The sequence below is a fragment of the Capricornis sumatraensis genome, chromosome 3, assembly GCF_032405125.1.
Source record: "Capricornis sumatraensis isolate serow.1 chromosome 3, serow.2, whole genome shotgun sequence".
NCBI classification, from domain to species: domain Eukaryota; kingdom Metazoa; phylum Chordata; class Mammalia; order Artiodactyla; family Bovidae; genus Capricornis; species Capricornis sumatraensis.
In genome coordinates, this window is record NC_091071.1 from 57,937,365 (window position 1) to 57,959,362 (window position 21,998).

At 36.7% G+C, this 21,998-nt stretch overlaps 1 protein-coding gene and 1 pseudogene across 2 annotated transcripts in view; one reads left to right on the forward strand and one right to left on the reverse strand.

The window, feature by feature from the left end:
* Positions 1 to 4,590: 4,590 nt before the first annotated feature.
* LOC138077132 (splicing factor 45 pseudogene) lies at positions 4,591 to 5,408 on the reverse strand (annotated as a pseudogene).
* A 3,241-nt stretch (positions 5,409 to 8,649) lies between these two features.
* The window catches only part of NCKAP1 (NCK associated protein 1), a 110,023-nt gene continuing 96,674 nt past the window's right edge, over positions 8,650 to 21,998 (forward strand). For both annotated transcript variants that reach the window (XM_068968829.1, XM_068968828.1), the window contains exon 1: positions 8,650 to 8,757. In XM_068968829.1, the coding sequence (XP_068824930.1) occupies positions 8,650 to 8,757 (108 nt within the window). The remainder of the gene's footprint in view (positions 8,758 to 21,998) is intronic.

Here is a 21,998-nt window from a genome sequence, read left to right on the forward strand (position 1 = left end):
ATTATATATTTCATTAAGGAGGCAGCCAATGCTATATTACATATAGCAGTAAGAGAAAGGGCAAAAACTTAGAGCAAAATAGCAGTTTCCTTTGCACCAAGCTATTTAGTCAAGGTATTCAACTGAAAATAAAATAAAATCATTTAAGTTTCATGCGTTCAGTTCTTTTTCCTAGTTTCTGTTGGAGGTGCCAAAGTCTGGCACCAGAAGGAAGCAGATAAAGAAGGAACTTGAGTAATCCAGCTACAGTGGGATATTTAGTCCTGATAAGGATGTTGATTACAAAGTCTACACTTTCATCCTGTGGAAAGATTACTATAGAGTCAGTTGTTATGCATTGAACTGATCAGGAAAGAGACACTTTTTACATTCTGAATGCTGGTCTGAACATTTGTTTTTCAATATTTATGTCAGGTTAAACCTGGACATTTAACACATGATTACTTTGGGTATACAACTGCTCCTCCTGTAGCTTTTTGGATGGACTCGTTACAGTCCAGGATAGTTCTGAATCTTTGGTCTGTGGGCCTTATATAGGTTTTAGTGAGACTGTAAGTTCTTTAAAATTGCATTAAAATTTTCTATATTTTTATGGACAGGATGCCTAGTTTTGTTAGATTTATATAGCATCCATGATCCAAAGCTAATTAGGAACCTGAATTAGAATCAAGAATTAATTTGGCCTATAAAGACCAAAATGTAAGGAAAAAAAATGATTTCAGCTTTATTTTTGTTCTGCTTCAACTCCTTGGAGGAAATGAGTAAAGACGAGTTGTTAGCTTCATTCCGTTCTTCTGATTCAAGTCATGAGCTTTAAGTCTGTCACACCCCCTCTTAAAACAAGAGAGTGAGCTACACTAACTTTGTTATTTCCAGAACTGGTTGACTAGCAATGTCCCCTTCTGGTGTTTGGAAGCACTATAGTTTGTAATCTAGCGGTCGCAGTTTTAGCTAATATATTAGATAACAGAATGACTACCATTTTTAAGCTAATATATTAGATAACATAAATATTTTCTATTTATAGCTATTTATAAATACTTACAACTTACAAAGGTCAAACTATTCTATAATTAACACCTGACACAAGAAAGTATTTACACATACGTATGCATACGCTAATGTTTGTTTTAACATTCTCCTATATTGTAAATGTAGAATCTATGATGTGAAATAAGTAAACAAAATTGATACTAGCTGTGAAACATGGCTTTCTTCTTTTCACAAACTGAAAGTTAATTGTTCATCCTGTTATTTCAAGTGTAGCACAAATAAAGACCACTGGGAATGGGAGAAATACACAAAGTGTGGAAAATTTAAATAAATTCTGATTCTAAAGTTTGGTTGGGAAAAGAGTAATCAATTGAAGTAATTAGAAATAATGGAAGAAACGGGAAAAATGTACCATACAAATAATCTAGGTAGGACAATGAATGTTCATAGCTTTAAAGCAAGGAAACAGTAGCAGCTTAGTTTGTATGATGGTGATTAAGTAACATTGGATTTGAATTTAAATGGGTATAGAAAGTTGAATTTAAGCATCAGTGAACACGACTTATTGTAAACATTTAGACTTCAGTGATGTTTTAGTAGGGGAAAATCATCTTATAATGAGTTTATAATATTTAGCATAATGTATATTTTATAAGAAAAAATTTAATGTCCCTAATATTTGCACATAATCAACACTTAGAAGCTCAATGATTATGCTGTGTGTCTAACATGAAATAGAGGAACTGTCTTTTTCATAAATTATTACTTTGAAATAAGAATTTGTCAAACAAAGCAATGCTAATCAATTGGACAAGTTTTTAAATTTTTTTGGTTGAGTCTTAAAACACAGTTAGCTATATTATTCTCTAACCACTACTCTCAATTCCTTTGCCACTTTTTCTCTCCATAGCACTCACCTAAAAACAGAAAAATCTACAGCTCTTCATCCCTTTTGTGCCACGTACCCATGCAAAAAATCATACATCTGGGCAGCCTGGGACAATAATAATAATCACCATAGTAGTAGTAACAAGAAACGTTTATATTCACTGAATTACACAAGGTACAGTCCTAAAAGTTATTCCAAACATTCCTCAAACAATCTAGTAAGTACAATAATCTTCATTTAAGGTGAAAAATTGAGGTTCACAGTGCTTTAGTCACATGTCAAAGAACCACTGTAAGTGCGAAAACCAGGATTCCAGCTCTGTCAGTCTGATCCCAGAACCTAGGCTTTTTTTCTGCTAAACATTCAATATTTGTGACACATGACCTCCCTTTTATGCTGATGAACTACTTCTAATTACTGAGAAAATAGAAGATATAAGAAAACTTTCCTATCTTTCCCAAACCAATTCTGCTGACCTACATCAGCGTTTTCATTAAGTGTTTAATAGCCTGAACTTTGCCCCTTACCAGCTGTGGCCTTAGGAGCAACTTCTTCATCTGTTTAATAGGAATAATGAAGTGTTCCTATTTCAGAGTTTGTTATGAAGATGAAGCACATTAATTCATGCAAGACACTGGAGCAGAGCATGACACAATGCAAGTACTCAATAAATGTTATCTAGTATCATTATCTTGGCTTTTCCTGGAACTCCTAGTCAAAATTAGTTTGTCTGTTTATCATCTGATTCCCTTCATTTCCTTTCTTCCTGTTCTGTCAAGGTTTCTGTACCTTTGATTATCTTTTCTGTCTGTTCTGAGTTATAAATCTCTCCCTCTTTACAGGATAATCTGACAGTTTACACTGAAAGTAAACAAAGAACCCTCTCTGGACCCCTCCGGCCTATTGCCCTAGTCTCTGGCTCCCTTCAAACTCCTGTTCAGTCTTCTTTGCTGACTCCACTTAACTGTATTTGATTCCTAAAGTCAGAGTTCTTCAGGGCTTTGAACTAGGCCCTACTTTCCTTTTAAAAATACTCTCTCCAAAAATGATCTCATCTATTGCCACGATTCCAAATATCAACCACATTTTGATGATCCTAAGTTTGTACTTCTAGTCTAGACTTTGTGGAGGTCCAGTTCAGTATGTTCGATATTCTTCCCAATTTTTGTAAACTATTTATCTTTCAGTTCAGTTCAGTTCAGTCACTCAGTTGTGTCCGACTCTTTGCAACCCCATGAATCGCAGCTCGCCAGGCCTCCCTGTCCATCATCAACTTCCAGAGTTCACCCAAACTCATGTGTATCGAGTTGGTGATGCCGTCCAGCCATCTCATCCTCTGTCATCCCCTTCTCCTCCTGCCCCCAATCTCTCCAGCATCAGGGTCTTTTCCAATGAGTCAACTCTTCGCATCAGGTGGCCAAAGTTTTGGAGTTTCAGCCTCAGCATCAGTCCTTCCAATGAACACCCAGGACTGGTCTCCTTTAGAATGGACTAGTTGGATCTCCTTGCAGTCCAAGGGACTCTCAAGAGTCCTCTCCAACACCACAGTTCAAAAGCAGCAATTCTTCGACGCTCAGCTTTCTTCACAGTCCAACTCTCACATCCATACATGACTACTGGAAAAACCATAGCCTTGACTAGATGGAGCTTTGTTGGCAAAGTAATATCTCTGCTTTTTAATATTAGGTTGGTCATAACTTTCCTTCCAAGGATCTTTAGGGTAGATTAAATGTAAAAATATAATCTGGAAGTTGGGTATCATCAGAAGCTTAACCTGTAGTTTAACTCAAGCTTTGTTTTACCATTGTTTTTTGCCAGTTTTACACGTAGCATTCTAGAATTTTAAAATACTTAAGACCAAACCCCAAACATCAACCAGTAAGTGTGTGTATACACTGATACATCATCTACTATTTAAGTATGTCTATGCACAATAAATTTCTAAAACAAAAACTCACAAGTCCTTTGTATTGCAAAAAGAATCAAGAAGAATTAAAACCAATCATAAACAGAAATTATTCATTACAGTAGAGTTTTTCCACTGAAAGAACCTCAAGTTCTTTGAGTGATTTTAAAAGGAAATATAGTTTGCAGAGCAGAAGCAAACAAACATGTGTAAAGTGCATTATCAAGATCTCGCAGGCTGTAAGATGAATTTAATTGGATGTGAATAGTCAAGATCAAGGCTGTAATTAATTTTTCATTGTTTTCTTTTTGAACTTTTCGGAACAGTTCTATTTTGGGCATGTCTTCTGTTGACTACTGGAGACATCTTCTGTTTCATTTAGACGTCTCTTGGTTACTCCTTTGCAATACCAAGTTGCAATCTGTGGCTAAGTCCTAACTGCTTATTCACTTACTATAGATACTGGGATACTGTTGCTGCATCTTTTCCCGTTCACTTTCTCAATCATTTTTAGTTGTGTAATTTTCATACCTTATGGTCTTTGAATACGTAGGAGAACACAACTTGAAGTACTGATTTAGCATGTATCTTACTGTCTGTCCTTTTTATGACCACAGTTAAACTACAGTGAAATCTTCTGTCCTTTTCAAAGTTCTTCACCCAAAGTTGGTTCTTCTGTCTACTGTATGGTCCAAGTATATGCAATCTTCAGAACAGCTTAAAAAAGTAAAATTTCCTTGCAAAACTCCATTCGTTTCTTGTTTACATATGCCTAATCTTTCCCCACAGCCTGACCCATTTTTCACTTGCTGGTCTTCTCCACCGCCAGCACTGTGCTCAGGCCCTGCTCATGCTTCCCGAGACCCTGGCCGTCCCGGAAGCCGTACTTCTGCACGACTTTATGTGCTACCGTGCCCCCCATGTTGGCAAGGAAGGAGTTGCCAGGGTCGGTTGGGGATCGGGGTCTGTCTTGTTCCTCGTACACTGGAGGAGGGATAGCAGCTTTGGAAGACTGTGAGCGAGGTCGTGAATCCTCTTCATAAGGGAAGTCTTGGGGTAACTCGTTGTCCTTCTCCACAAGAGACGTGGGAGGTGCAATGGCAACTCCGCCCATACTTCTTTTTCTCCTCTCTCGCTCATAATCTTCATCTTCATCAGAATCTGGAGCGGGTGGCCTGGAAAACCCACTAGCTTCATGTCTTGTCTTTACGCCTCTTTTCTCTCTCTTCTATTTCCTTCTGTCTTTCCAGCTCCCGCTGCCTCTGTCGCTCCTCTCTTTGGCGCTTCACTACTTTCTCATAATCGTTAGGAAACATGGGATCATATTCATCAGCTAAGGGGATCAAAACTTCTCCTGCAGAAAACCCGCTGGGAACAGGGTCCTTGAGGCCTGCAGCCACGTGCGGTGGAGTGTCCACGATCTGCCGCTCATCTGAAAAGCCGCCTTGCTTTAGGTCAATTACTGGAGCAAGGACTGTACTTTGTTTTGTCCTCTGGCTCTTGGCCTGAGTGAGAGCTGCCTTCTTCACCTGGAGCTGACTGCAGGAGTTTGAAGTTTTTGGACCAGCCTTCTGTTTTTGAGTCACTGGTTTCCACTCCCAGGTCATCTTACAGGGACATCTCAGTTCAGTGCCAGCCTGACGTGCCGCCGACACCACGGGCCTATAAGTAGGATTTTATACCTGAATCACTGTAAAATATATTTGTGGGTCACAAAATATAATTCTATTATGAATTCTTCTATAAAGCCAAATTTATTCCTCTTCCAATTTATATATTTTCCAGTTTGGGTTTTCAAATGTTTACTTTCCTTACAGTAGCTACTATTATACTTCTATCAAGAAAAAATAATTTTCAAAACACAGTTCTGTAACTTCTAGTCAGATTTATTGAGATATACTTTACATATAGTAAAATTCACACTTTTTAAGGCCTATTGGTCTATGCTACCTAAATTTCTATGATTACTGCAAATAAAAAGCTATCATCTACTTTCTAAATCTCTCTGAAGCCTAATGTTCTAGGGACAAATAGCAAAAATCTAACTGAAGTGAAACAATTTGAAAATCTTTAGTACCAAAGGAATTCTGAAGACTATGCTTTATATGATAAGGGAAATAAAATCTTCAGTCAAGCTTTTTAAAACTTATCTCATCTTTTCTAAGTTTCCAAATCATTTTTTAAAATTTCTGCTTTTCCAGAAAACAATAGGAAGAAAAAAATCTACAAGATGGGCAATTTTTATAATAATTTTATAGGCTGATTCACATAGTATGACATATTTTCAAAGACTGAAATACTGAGAGGAAATATAAAAGGACATATACTAATTATCCTTGCCATAAAATCATATATGCATAGGAAAATACAGGATTATTACCTTAGCACTTACAATAAACTTTATATTATGCATGAGCTCAGTCACTTCTGTGATGTCTGACTCTTTGCGACCCTATAGACTATAGCCCACCAGGCTCCTCTGTCCATGGGTTTCTCCAGGCAAGAATACTGGAGTGAGTTGTGGGGTCTTCCTCCAGGGGATATTCCTCATCCAGGCATCAAACCCAAGTTTCTTGCATCACAGGCAGATTCTTCACTGCTGAGCCACTGAGAAAGCCCACTTCGCACTACACATATGGGTAAACTTCAAAAGGGTTGGCTCAGTAACAAAATTCTTTTTGATGCAAAATGTAGAGACATGTAAGAATTATGAATACTTCATTTACACCTAATATAAATATTCTATTCAATCTAGGACCAGTATGTCTAAAAGTTAGTTATAATAAAAATTCAATAATGAGACTAGAATCTACAGAGCTCTCCCTCTATCTGGTGCTTCTAAGTTACTAGCAGCAAGTGTTCAAGTTCATATGGAATCCTGATAGTGGCTTTTCTAAATGACCGCTGTGTTCAAATTTTAATGTGGCACCACTTTATTGTTCTCTCTAGACAGCACTTTTGAAAAACTAGAAAATGATGTAACCTTTCTATGTAGGACTCTAATTCTGTCTGGTTAAATTTGCCTTTGGTCCCTGAAAAAAGCACATCTTTACACCCCACCCAGCTCCCTACACCCTCTCCTTCCCAGGTATGCCCTCACTATCTCAGGTTCCAGACTCTCACCTTCTCTAAATTAATATTTAAACTATCAAGTTGGAATGCAACCAGATAAATTAAACCCCCCAATATGCTAATAACTAATACTAGCTCAATAGGTGATCTCTCTGAGGTGTTTCTATTAAAAAACTTTCATTCAAGTTAATTTTGTGTACAGGTTTCCAAGCATAATGGCAGGTAGGATTTTTCAGTGAATGTAGGACTCTTTTCAAAGCTCCTTAAATCAAGTTCAGTCTACTGCCTTGATCTTGTAATATTAAAAAGAAAATTTCTGAAGGAACTCTATATATACTAGATTTAAAAAAATGTTTCAGAATATATTCCTCACCATTTCCTTTCCATAAAGTGTTTTGATCAATCCAATGACACTTACTTTTGTAATGTCGTTTACTGAAGGTGGCAGAATATTTTGTCAGTTACTTAGAAATTAATACATCAAACGAAATTAAGGCGAAAAAATCCATCAAAACAGCTTGACTCCTCTTTGCTGGAGTTCCTCACCCAAGGCAATGACATAAGTCCTTGGTTTTGCTCACTTTTGGAATCAGAGGGGGTAGCCTTCGGGTGCGACTGGGAGGTGTTTGATCAGGAAAAAAAGAAAAAGAAAAAAAAGATGGAAAAGCAGAATGTTGCCAGGAAGGGGTGGGATTTGGGGTGGAGGCCAGAAAAAAAATAGGAAAGTTCCTTCATGCACTTGAAGAAACATTTAGTTCTGCCTCCCTCAGGCCAGGGCCTCTTCTATTGACGTCTTCTCCGAAGGGGTAATCCCGTAGACAAATGTCAGATTCTGATTATCTGAGAAACTTGAGTCGCCCGCACTTCCGACCCTCTCTCTCCTGAACTGCCTTGAAGCGGGGGAGATAGGCAGGAAAGGGGAGGAAGGGAGAGGCGAAGGCCGCCTCGCAGAGCACATCTGCTGCGTTCAGCCGGAGCGTCTGTCAAGCAGTGGGAGGGAAAAGAGCATGGAGCCACCAGCCCACTCTCCGGCGAAACTCGCCAGAAAAAAACCCGCCCTGCCCCCGCCCCCTCCCCGCGGGCTTCTGCTGGTTTCTTTAGGGAGGCGGTGGAAAGGCAACTTTTGGAAACTTGAAAGGGGAGGGGTGTGTGTTGGACAGAAAAACGTAACCTCATCAGGTCGGGCTTAGGCTCCCCGGACAGTGGGCGGGCCAGGCCGGGTTGGGTCGGGTGTGGAGCCGGAGCCGCGTCCCGAGGGGCGGCTGCAGCGAGGCCGGGCGAGGCGGGCCGAGGCTCCCGCCCGCGCCCCCCCACCACTAGGCGCAGTTCCCCGTCCGGCCTCGCGAGGGCGCCGGCGCGGCAGATCAGGTGACCGAGCGCTCGTCCGGGGCTGCGGGGAAACGGCCTCGTTCTCAGCTGCCGGAGACGCCGCCGCCTCCGCCACACCTAGTGGAGGAGCCGGGGAAGGCGGCTCGGTGGTGGGGGCTGGGGCGGAGAGCGCCGGGGGTGGGGACGGAAGGGCGGCGGACCGAAGGCAGGAGGCCGCCGGGGCGCGGGCTGCTGCGGGGAAAGGGACGACGAGGCGTCCGCCGCGGCTCGCTCTGTCCACCCGCACGGGATTGGGGCGCGAGGGCCATGGGCGCGCTCCCCTGAGGCTGAGGTCACGGGCGGGAGGGGAGGAGGCCCGACCGAGGGAGCTGCGGAGGCCGCGGGGCCGGTGACTGGGCGCGAGGCCGGCGGCGCCGGCCCCACCATCGCCACCGCCACCGCCACCACCACCACCACCACCATGTCGCGCTCCGTGCTGCAGCCTAGTCAGCAGAAGCTGGCGGAGAAGCTCACCATCCTCAACGACCGGGGCGTCGGCATGCTCACCCGCCTCTACAACATCAAGAAGGTGCGCACGGGCCGGCGAGGCCTCGGCGGGGGCGGGATGGAGGGCAGCGGAGGCCTGGGCAATGGGGGCGGCGGGCGGCGCCCGGGGCAGAAAGCATGGCCTCGCGGCCGCAGGCCCCACCGGGGTCGCCGGGATGCGCCGCGGCCTAATGCGGAGCCCTGGCGTCTCTCCCGCCGGCTCGCGGGCCGGCCAGGGGCGGAGAGGAGCCATTTGCCCGCTCCCAGCACTGGGAACTGGCCGGCCCGGCGCGGGGTGAGGGGTGCCGCCGCCGCTGCCGCCCCTTCCTCGGCGCCCCGGACCCCGGAACTGGGTCTGCGCGAAAGGGAGGAGGATGGATGAGATCCTAGGAGGGGGATAGGAAAACTTGGGTGTTCCGTAACTGAGATCGAATGGTAGAAATCTGGCGGAGATGGTAGCAGGTTTTTTTTTTTTTCCCCTCAGTTCTTTTGGTATGTAAGTGGGAATGTGAGAAGGGAATGGCTCTTCTGGATGAGCCCCACATCTCCTCCACTTGGCCATTTTATTTTGGATTGCCAAATAAAAGCCATTTAAGAGTGTGTTGACGATTTGGAATTATTTCATTTTGAAGGTGGAAAGGAGGTGGGAGTGAGGGTGGAACCAGTTTTCTCCTGAAATGCTTCTGGGTTGTGAGTCACTAGGACAGGAATAACAACCTTCTCTCTTTTCTCTTTACTCCTCCTCATCTTAGTTTTTCCAGCCATGTCGATAATACCGAAACATCGTTTCTTAAATTTCTTTACGTTCGGTGTCTATACAAAATAAAAGCTGTGATTGTGTTGCTCTTATGCTGATTTTATGTAGTCTGATCATTTGAGTAACTCTAGCTAATAGGCCCATTGAAAGTCTTTACATGGCTTTCTCAAGATTAAGGAATGCAAGGCTGAGTTGAAGTTAAGAAGAATAGATTGAAAGAGCAAATATTACATTCATTTATTTTAGAAAAGAAAGACCAGAATTCTGTTCCTTTTAAGGCAAAGTTAGTAAGTTTTTAGTAATTTGATAAGGAGAAAACTTAAGATTTTTTGATGCAGGCTAGGTCCTGACAGTTTCCAGTGTGTGTTTAATGTTATATCTTCATAATTTTTTTTGGCTTTTTAATGCATTTTGAATATTTCCTTTTAGTTTAATCGTAGCAGTAGAGTAGTAGCCGTTGTGAATTAGGGCTCTTGAAGAAAAAAATACTTAAAAATTTGTATGATGGAGTTCAATATAAAACTGACCTATTTCAGCCATTTGAAATTCTAGAGAAGACTGTCCTGTTTTAATAGGGACAAATTTTGTGTAGCGATGGCTGTGTTCCATTGGCTTCCCAGAATATGAGGATTTTCTGACTTTAAACCTAGTGCACTCTGGAAAGTAAAATGCCTCTTCACACTTATATTTTGTGTGACAGGAGCTCAGGGTCATTCCAATGAAACCCTTTACATTTACTGAGGAGACTTGGTTATAAGTTTATGTAAGTTTGTAATAATTTTAGATAGTATTATTTACAGGTTCATTGACCTGAACTTTTTTGTGAGATGCTCCTTAACTTGGAAATTCGTTCCTATATGATCTTTGTGCAAAAAAAAAAAAAAGAAAAAACAAGACAAACATCGCTAAAAGTTACTAGAGGTGTGGTATTGTGGTTAAAGGAAATGGTTATGATGGTTTCCAAAAGAGGAAGTGAGAGTAACATCAAAAGTGATTCGGGTATTTAGGCAAAATTCCTCTTTTTAAAGCATTCGTTACACATTTTTATGTCATGAAAATAGTCGGATTTTACAAATTTCATCTTCATAAATGATCGAAGATTAGACTAAATTCTAAGCGTTCAAACACTTCAGTTCACTGCCTTTTCTTAATAGCCTAATTTTTCACTTCCTCTTTTGAGAAACTTTAGGCTCTTGCCTTATTGAACTAGTACAATTTAAAGTGAGTTGATCAAGTGTCTAATATTTTGAATTATTGAAATGTTATATTTCAGCACTTAACACATTTATAATTTCTTGAGAAATACTTCTACCTTATCTGAGTGATTGTGAGTTCCCACTCAGTGGGGACTGTGTTACTCATTTTTGAATTACTAGTACTGGGGGTCTTATGTGGTCCATGAAGCTTTCAGTTAGGACTTGTTGAAAAGGATGAATATATTAGGCATATTATGTATATATGTATATGCAACATATATATGTGTGTGTGTGTGTGTAATCTTGCTCTAATTTTAATAATAATAGCTTTTGATCTGTCCTCCTCGTGTGATTTTATATACAAATACATCAGATGGATTTTGAGTCTTTAAGCCTGTATAGAGCTGTGTATAAAGGCTGGCGTATCTTCCTGGCTGGCTGGGATTGAAACATTTGTTCAAAAATCTTGCCCCCAAAAGTGATTAAGATCTGTTTACCATGTGTTTATAAGGTTCGTGCTGTCTACATTTTTATGGCAGTATAAACCCACATAATCTTTTCAGTCTCAATCTCTTATAGTCCTAAAAAACAAACAAACCCTTCTACTGCATAATACATGTCTGCCAGTCATTTACCACATTTTCATTAATTCATGTTTTCATTAGATTGTCTATCAGATCTGATTACTGTTTCAACTAAAAGTCTGCAATGGCAATATTTTAGTGAGCATATAGAGTGAAAAATATTTCAGTGACTTAAGTAGCAATAAAATAAGTTACTATAACCAAGAATAAGAGGCTTTAATACTTAGGGGAATGTAACATGGCCCCTGAAAAATATTTTGCTTTTTGAAGTAAAATTTTATCAATTGAGTAATTTTTGATATCTTAATATGTACAGGCTGGAGAAGGAAATAGCCACCCACTCCAGTATTCTTGGCTGGGAAATCCCACCAACAAAGGAGCCTTGTGATTATAGTCCATAGGGTTGCAAAAGACTCGGACACCACTGAGTGATTAAACAACGAACAAATATGTACAGGTTATGAAAAATTTAAGAATTTGTAATCAAATCAGAGATTTAAGAAGATGTGAAGGAGGATTTTAGGGGAAAAAGGTGAAGGTGGTAGGTAGTTTTACATTTAAATTTATTTCATAATGTCTTAATTTTTTAAAAATTAAAAATATCTTCCCTTTTCTGGAGCTAATACTACTACCCACTTATATAGTGACTTTTAACATTTCAGCCTACTTGTATATCACTCATTGTAACATGGCAGGGGCAGTGTGGTGGAAGTAAAGAGTATCAAGTAAAGAGTATCAAGCCAGAAGTTAGGAGACCTGCCTTCCAGTCTTCAGTATGTCACTGAGAGTTTTGTAATATTGGGTGGGTGTCTTGACTTCCCTGAGCTTCATTGTTTGTCATCTGTGAAATGGGGGAAAATTAACTGAAAGGAACACTCAAGTCTGTTCCAACTCTGATTATGTTATCTTTACAAAGTAGAAGTTAAGGCCCATTTTAAACAGTTTAACTGAGCTCAGTTTAGTTTTTCTTAATATAGGGATGGTAATACATGATCTGTCTACTGCACAGGATTGTGAAGATAAAAGATTATAACAATGTGAAAATAGTTTAAAACTTCTATGAATGTAAGATGGTATTTGTTTAGGGCTGTCAGTAACTTTTGGGAACAACATTTGCTTTTTTCTGAAATTTTACTGCTGTCTAGCAAACACATACACCAGAACTCCAAAAAGGAAGCCTTTTTTAGCTGAGCTTGTGTGTGTGTGTGTGTGTGTGTGTGTGTGTGTGTGTGTGTGTGTGTGTGTATGTTTATGCCTTGTTACTTTTTTCTATTTTTTCCTATGCCATCACCAACATGAACTTGATAATTCTGTACCAAAAAGATCTCAGTTAATACTTTTCATATTTTTCATCTTGTTAAATTACTGCTTCAATTCTAAAGGCCAGAAAGGTGAAAATACCTATCCGGCTATTGCAAACTTCTTTTTAATGGAGTGTTTTTATTACAGGCTTTTGCCCATGATTTTGGATAAATTTATTTTATGAGTAAAGAAGTTAAAAGCAGTGTAAAATTGAAAGTCTTTACCTGCTATCTGCTTATCTAATGGAGGTAAAAAAATGTATGTGAAGTATGCAGGCAGGGTAGAGAAAGGGGAATCCGCTCTAGTCTTCCCTTTCAGTGTTGGATTTCTCTTCATTTAAGGGCCTTATTTTCTGTGTGGGTTAATCAGGAGAAGAAAGCATGTTCCAAAGATTGGACTCTGGAAAGTTGTAGAAGTACTGTTAGTACCTATAAAATTTTTTCTACAGGGAGATTTTCATTATCAAAATCCTTAAACATGTTAAGAAAGCATTGTCTCTCCATCATCTGTATTTAAGTTCTATATATATATAAAACATGTATATATTTATGTAAACAAATCCTCCTACCTCTGTTTGTAACTTTACTTTTCATGGAAGCTGCTTGTAAAAATGAGGATTTGATAATTCTGTTTCTTGTTATACTGGATGGTAGGCTGAGGAGATAAAGATCACTGAAAACTACTTAGGAAAGAGGCTTATTTTTATTATTTTTAAGTGGCAGTGGTAAATTGTCCACCTTTTGTTTCCCTTGTGGAATTGTTAAATAACTTAAATAATAAATTTTTTAAATGACTACAGAGGAATACTTGTTATTGTCAAAACTCAAATATGACTTCAGAAATTCTCTGCCTGTTCATCTCCCACTTTTAAAAAATAAGCTGTGTATACTTATACAGTTTTTTGTACAAATGCTAACATATGTGCATGTATATTTTATTATATTATGACTAAAATAGATTATTTCCAAAAATAAAGTTGAAGAAGCAGCATGGTACAGTTTACATATAAATAAAATTAGGATTCTTAATCTGTTGCTTGTATATTTATATTTTAAGAAAATTAAAGGGATGGACATATTTAGCTAGCTTACATGCAATATGTTGAAAATGAGAAGGATCAGATGAGAAAGTATTGGTACTGAAAATTTTTGTCTTTACTGGCAAGGGTGATTGAAAATTTAATTTGTATTCTTGTTGGATAATTTACTTGCAGTGTTAGTGTTAAGTAAATTCCAGCAATAATTTCAGATCATGTTCAGTAGATATACATTTATATGTTAAAAATAATTTTATCTCTTTGTTGTTGTTCAGTCGCTAAGTCATGTCTGACTGCAACTCCATGAACTGCAGCATGCCAGACTTCCCTTTTATGTCTTTCTTTAGCAAAAAAGAACATGTACTAAAAGTAAAAGTAATGCTAGCTATTTATTGAATCTCTATTATATCCTAAATTAAAAAATTTTTTTTCTTTTAGTTGTCCACAGATCTGTGATTTATTCACTAGATCTGTGATTTATTCTCTAGATATGGCAGTTGAATTTGGTTAACTTGTCCAAGTCTTACTCTGCAAAATGAAAGTTTGGATTGACTCCTTTCTTTCTTAACTGCTGAGTCTGGGCTCTTAATTTATTTTTGTCATTAGATTATAATCATTAGTGAAATTTTTCTGGCACATATAATTTTGAACACACAATAATCTTAACCTAAAAGAAATAGGCAATTATAGAAATAATTTTCTTATTTACTGTAGACTACTTTTATATGAACTTTGTATGGGTTTGTTAGGAAAAGGCATTGAGGTTATAATTAACAGTCCACCAGTGATTATTAAATACTTCTATTTAGCTTTGTAGTATATTGAAATGAGAAATAGTTTAGAATTAGGAAATTTAAAAATTCAATTTATTGACATTTTGGGGAACTTACAAATATTTTACATTTACTTTTCATATTATATGGATTTTTTTCTTTGTGATTATTTCTAAAATTAGCCCATGACATATTAAAAGCACAAACTGAGAGGACTAACCACAGGAATAACACTAAGAAAACTGAAAACTAAAAGAAACTGTTGCTTGAGGGAAGAGCACGTATAAGACAGGAAGAAGGTGTGAGCTCAGACAGTGAGACAGCCCTTACCCTCCTTCATTGTAAGGGTGTGTACAGGCATCTCTTCATTGAAGAGGCTTTGTCTCTTGAGATTTCAAAGATACATTCTGTGTTTGGATTTTTAAAGTCAAATGGCAACTTTTTTTTTTCCGTTGAAAAACCCTGCATGAAATAAAATAAATGCCATTAAGGAAGTACAACCAATAAGTGTGTTTCTTTCTGTCTTGAACTTTACAAAATTTGTACTATTCTTTTCTGTTCCCAAGATATGTTTTTTTGTTGACTGGTTTTAATATTGTCATTTTTAGTAAATGTAGTAAAATCGTCTTAATTTTGATCCTATTAGGAATTTGCAGTATTGTAATTATTAATTTTGACTCACTTAATATGACAGAATCTTCTAAAACATTTCTTTAAATACTATTGTAATGAAATGTTTTACTTCAATAAGTTAAACTTAATAATCTCTTAAATTGCAAGTTTGTAAGGAGAGTTGAACAGCAGAAAATGGCATAGACATCTTCTTGAGAACTGAATGACAGTAACTTTTATTTGAAGCATTAACATTTTTAATAATTTTGAAATAAATAACAGGTTAAAGTTTTTGAAGGAATATCTTGTTTTAAGTATTGGAAAATATTGCATACTTGATTATTTTAGATACTTGACAGTAATAAAATTGTATCTTTAATAAAACTTTGGAAGTCATATTATGAGCTATTCTTTCAGTTAGTAGCAAACATTGGGAGTTTTCTTTTCATTCATTCATCTGTTGAATGGCTTCCTGGACACTGGGAAAACAAATTAAGATACAGTCTCCAGTACCAAGAAATTCATATTGCAGTGGGTGAGACAGATGTGTAAATAATTAACTAAAATGCAGTGATTAAGTGTTGTTGTGAGTATCTTGAGAACGGAGTTAAAGATTCCTGTCTGGGGGAGATGGAAAGAAGAGATAGTGACTTTTGTGCTTGGTTTTGAAGTATGAATAGAAACTTCAGCTAGGCAATGACAAGGAATAGTCAATCGTTCAAGATTCCAAACTTTTGTTCAGTAGAATATATAAAGATATAAAATATATAAAGTTTTAAAGCCCTGTATTAATCCTTCTTGCTGGCATATAGACTCTAAACTTCTGGTTTTTTTTTCCCCATACTTGTAGCATTCTGTGGGTTGAGAGGGCTAGATTCTAGATAAAACTTTGGTACTTTGTTTTTTTTTTTTTTTTTTAACGTAGGACAGATTGTTTAATCTTTCTGAGTTAGAGTTCCTTTATTTATAAATTGAGGAGCTCCTTGGTCCTTGGTTAGAAATACATAACACAATCATTTTAAAAGGTTTTTAAAAGTACATCTGGATCATGACCCAAATCTACTGAATAAGCAAAAGCCCTTGAAGTTGTTCTGAAGAACCACTGAAATAAGTAAAATTAACTTCTTAATACTTCTGATTTCTTTTTCTTGATAATTGCAATGATTTAATTTTGATTTTGAGGGATAACTAAATTCCTGGAATGCTTGGCTGCACATAGACTCTGTACTAGCAAAACCATCTACAGGGTGCTTACTTGCTCTCAGCTTCTCCTACACTTCAAGTTACATTTTTTGGTTTTCTAAGCCACGTTAGTCTTGTTGACTCTAATTCTTGCTATCTTAGATATTCCTGTTTTCCCACATGTGGAATACTCTTTAATTAGCATTATAAAGTTGAGAATTAAATGGGTTAATTCACAAAGTGCTAGTATAGTGCCTGACACAAGAGTAAGACCTTAGTGAATAGATGTTGGGTATTTCTGGAGCTTGAAACATAGTGGGCAGTTACTAAGTGTTCACTTTTACCTAATAAATCCAGCTCAATACCATCTTTAGGAACATTACTTAATTATTCCTTTTTACTGCCTGGTATTATAGTTTGATATCTACTTGCTGCTAATACAAAATAAGTGTTTGTTCTTCAGGAGTATATTTCCCAGCAGTCCTTTAAAGATCAACTTCTTTTAGAATAGTAACAGTGTAACCACATATAACCCTTACTCTTTGTTGGATATAAACTGAAATGTTTCTGTATATGAGAAGCTGAGAAATGTTTGAAAACAGTAGCATAGACATCTTTTTGAGTATTGAATGGTAATTAGAAACTTTGATTTATTAAAATTTTTAATAAAGAATTTTGAAATATATAATGAGTCAAAATATTTATGATTTTCTGAGAACTTGTTCTTAGGAAACAATAATCATAATATTTATATACCTTTAAATTGGCTATTATTGACTCTATAAGAGATGGTTTATAAAATTACATTAATTTTAAAGCATTTCCAATAATTTCCGTTTACTTTCCTATCAAGTTTTTTAATCCAAACTATAGAAGAAGTGGGTTACTTTTTTTCTTCTCCTGCCCCCCCCCCCTTTTTTTTTTTCACCTACCCAATCTCAAGGGGGAAGTTGCAAGCCGATTGATTGGTCAAAATGTGGGTGATATGCTGAAAAAAAATGTAAAATTTAATCAGTATTTTTAGAGTTTGAGGCTTGTTTTGGTCTTGATAGGTTTTTGGGTTTTTTTAAGATATTTTTTAATACTTACTGGAAAGTTGCACACTGAAGTTCATTATTTTTCAAATTAGAAAATAAAAGTTATAGGCAAGTTCCTTTTACAATCCATGGTCTTAAGTGATGTCCATTTTTCCTCTAGGTATTAATATCAATTTGTTGAAGACTCAAGGGAGAATTTTAGTCCCCTTGTACTTCAATTTTGCAAAACCTGCTTTAAAACAGGTTTATTATTTCTTGTTTGTGGAGTAAAAGTTAAATTCATCTTTCATCTTGATCACATTTTGTATTTTTCTCTTTCCTAATAGGATTCAGGTGAGGCTGATTTCTTTCCTATACTCTCACAAATAGCATTGTCATTCTGATCCCTGGGATTTTGTTCATGTTTTTTCCAGTTAAGTTACTGTATTAGAATAAATTATTTTGTTCTATAATATTTTGGCAAAGGAATGTGTTTTAAGTTAGACTGGAAGTTAAAAAATAAAACTGATTGAAGCAATCAGATTTTTTTTCCTTTAATGATTACTTCAATAAAAATTTTGAGCAGCTGAGGTATTGAAAGAATGGAACAATTTTTACATTTTTTTTGGTGTATATATTTTTTAGTAAATTTTTTAGTGTGTTTTTGTTTGTTTGTTTTGTTTTTAGTGTTTTGAAATACTTGAGTACTCAAAGTTAGTAATCGTAAAGCCCTGAGCGAGTCACTTAATTTCTGATGCTCCTTTTCTGTCTGTTGCGTAAAGATTTAGATAATTTCTAAACCAAGGTGTTTTACATGCAACAGGTGCCTAGTAAATGTTCCTTTTACTCTTGACTCATAATCACTATCGTTTGTTTTCTCTTGATTGTTGCTTAATCTCTTACGGATAGAGGACTGTTTCTATACTTTCAATTTTTATTTTTTAAACATTGTGGTAAGGAAGTTCTTGGAAAAATCTGTAATGTTAACCATGCAAAGTTAAGCTGTGGTATGTAATCTGTGTTGTGACAACCCAAGGAAAGACCTTGGAAGGGATTCCAGTGGTAGATTTGGCAGGAAGATTTGTTGAAAAGTCATACTTTAAAACTATTTTAAGTCTGATTTTGAGGTTTTTAATCAAAGATGTCTATTTTGTGGCCTGAATAAAATAATATGTGGTTTTCTGAAATGTCTTTGTTGTTTATTTTGGATAATAACATTATTTGTGTTTTGTGAAGAAGTGAACTAAGAAATACTGAATTGACAACACTAATTTGGTTAAATGTGTGGTCTTTTTTGATAATTAGGAACTCATTATAGATATCCACCTGTTGTGAAAAGTTCTATTTAAAAAAAATAGAAGATAATTAAAACATAAGAATTTGTGTGTCAGGCACCTGGAATAAGCACTTTTTGTGTATTTTGTCTTTTAAAAATCTGAACAACCTACCTTATTAAGTAGGTAATAATAGTATCCTTAATTTGTGGGTTAAAGTACTAAGGCTCAGGGAAGCAACTTGCCTGAGGCTGTATGGGCTGTGATCCACTTAGAGACAGTTATTAATTATTACATTTAAGTACTTCCTTTAACACTAGTATAATTTTATCTGCTAGATTAGTCTTAGCTTTGTTAAATTTAAAGATAATGAGAATATTCATGGGAAACAAAGTTTCAGTTCTGAAAACTGGAAATTTAAGTGTATAAATATTTAAATTTGCTTTAGATCTTCTGGAATTTTAAATTCTGGTATTTTATGCATTATGAAGTCATGCTGAGTCACGATAAAATAAGGTTTTAGAGTGGTGCTCTTTAAAACAATTCTGAGATTACGGATGTAGTTTCCTGTTTGCTTCTTGATGAAATAGCCCTTTTAGCCAATTATTGTTGTTGTTTTAGTTGCTAAGTGTATCTGACTCTTTTGTGACCCCATGGACTGTAACTCCAGGCTCCTCTGTTCCATGGGATTTCCCAGGCAAGAATACTGGGGTGGGTTCCTATTTCCTCCTTTGGGGGATTTTCCTAACCTGGATCTCCTGCATTGGGAGGTGGATTCTTTACCACTGAGCTATTTGGGCAATCCCTTAACCAATTATTCAAAAAACTTTTTTTTTCACCTTTTGTAGAGATGCGATTCAGGGGTTTAGACAAAATTTTGTCCTTTACTCCCCTTTTCTTTTTTTTGGAGGGTGGGGTGATGGACAGGTTAGATGTACTCTAGTTTGAATTGATCAAACTTTTTGATTCAGTCTTTGTGGCAAGCCTTTCTGGAATATATTAGTTTAAAATATACTGATAACTAAGTATAGTAGTATATTCAATTTTTTTTCTTTCCTTTTCTTTTTTGGCTGTAACTCGTGGCTTGTGGGATCTTAGTTCCCCAACCAGGGATTGAACCTGGGTCCTCTGCAGTAAAAGCTCAGAGTTATAACCACTGGATCACCAAGGAATCCCCTATCATTTTCTTAAACATGTTATTTCAAAGGGTAATACTTTTAAGAGTGAAAGATGAGTTTTGTGTAATGTTACTGTAGTAGGACGAGGTAAGAGTTTTAGGTGTACCAACTGCAGGCTGTTTTTAAAATACAGGTCATTATCTTATGATTTCTTTGTTGTTGGTGTCATTAAAATGAAAATTTTGAGTTGAGTGAAGGTTTAATCTCTATAAACTGAGACATCTGGTTAGTTGGGATATTGTTGTATTCTTTCAGTATGGTAGGACATTATTCTTCAGTTAATTATTAAGAATGGCTTTTTGCCAAGATGTATTTACCTAAATACTAGCTTTTAGTCAAGTTTTGTTTTTCTTCTTGCACTTTTTTTTTGCCTGAGTATTTGCAAGTGTCTCTATTGGTATCTCGAGTAGGTTGATTTCAGAAAAAAATAAAATGATGCCTAGTACTCTTGTACAGTGTCTGTGAATCTTGTGTTTTTTTATTGGCATTTTTTGAATGAATGTAGTATGCCAGATACCCTTAAAAATTCTGCTCATATGCACACACACTGGAGAAGGCAGTGGCACCCCACTCCAGTACTCTTGCCTGGAAAATCCCATGGATGGAGGAGCCTGCTAGGCTGCAGTCCATGGGGTCGCTAAGGGTCGGACACGACTGAGTGACTTCACTTTCACTTTTCACTTTCATGCGTTGGAGAAGGAAATGGCAGCCCACTCCAGCGTTCTTGCCTAGAGAATCCCAGGGACGGGGGAGCCTGGTGGGCTGCTGTCTATGGGGTCGCACAGAGTCAGACACGACTGAAGTGACTTAGCAATGCACACACACACCCACAAGCACCCACAGATACTAATCTAATGGGCAAAAACTTTTTAGGCTAGATTACAATTATGATTTGTTTAACAGATGAAGAAACTGAGGCACAGAAAATTACTCGTTTACGGTTATAGCTAGGAGCCAGGATTTGAACATGGACAGCCTATCTTATAACTCATGTTCTTAACTACTAGGCTCCTCGTTTTCTATGAGTAAAGCAAATTTGGTTATGTTTAGACTTAGTCATTATTTCTAATTCTGTTTACTATGATAAAGACTATTCAGTGGTTACTATTCACATGAGACTTTTACTTAGGTAATTATAATTATAGCTATTAGGTAAATACTGATTTCCCCATTTACACATGAAGAAATTGAGATTAGGAGATGTGTCGTAATATATTCAAGTATGGATTGTCCCATGGATAGTTAAGTGATGAAGACTGAAATTTAGTCTTCTGTTCCAAGGTCTGTATTCTTAATCTTTATGGCATACTGTCTCCCAGTGTAGTTTGTTTAAATATGGCTCAGTGAATAGTGTGGAAAAAGGTTAAATTAATTCCAAGGAAAGACTATATAACCACTTATTTTTCCACTGAAATGAAATTCCATTCTTTTTATTTTCTGTGCAGTAAGGAAGACCTGTTTATATACAGATATATGTTTAGCTACTTGATCAAATTTTTACACAATAAAATTTGTGATCACTGGGAATGGGTATGGTAGTCTATTATATTTTATTAGTTATTTCACTTATATTGTTAAAATGAATAACTGAATTTTAAAATAATTAGAGTATGAAAGATGATACATAATATTTAAAAAGAATTTGGAATCACTTTAGTATTCTGTACTACCTCAGGCATGTTCTTGAAACTTGGCTTTCATTTTATCATTGATACAAGGAATTGCTAATATGTAGCTATTTCCATTGGTACAAATTCTTAGTTATGTGGCTCTCAGTTATTCTTATATATAATATTTTGGGGGATGTGGGTTAATTGGAAGATTAATTTATGAGATAGTATATTAAGCTAGTGACAGTCTACTCTGAGGAAAAGTCAGATATATTAGTGTTTATGATATTGAAATGAAATTTATACAATAGCTTTGTGTCAGTCTGGTTAAAGATTATGAGGTTCTAAATTTCTTATAGTTAATTTTGTTTTATCTAATTATGTTTGAAAATTAAGATAATTCTTACTCCATTCCTATTTCCTTTTGGAAAATATAGAAATTTTTGCATTGATTTTTATACTTTGGCTTGGTAAGGAGTTAGTTGGTATTTGAAAAACAGTTGAAATTTGAGCTAAAGTGCAAAGGTCATCCAATAACGACTTATTTTTATTCTTGGCTACCGTTTCTTTTTAAGGTATGTAAAATTTCACTGATGGTTTTGCTCTTGTTTTTATACTTGCATGTAGTCTTTATTTTTTCCTTCTAGTATTATTTTTAAGTTATTTAGAAAGAGCACCAAGAAACTGACATGGTTGTACACCTCACAGCAGTATTTAAATATATATGAATAATAAAAACTCTATAAACTTACTGTGTACTAAAA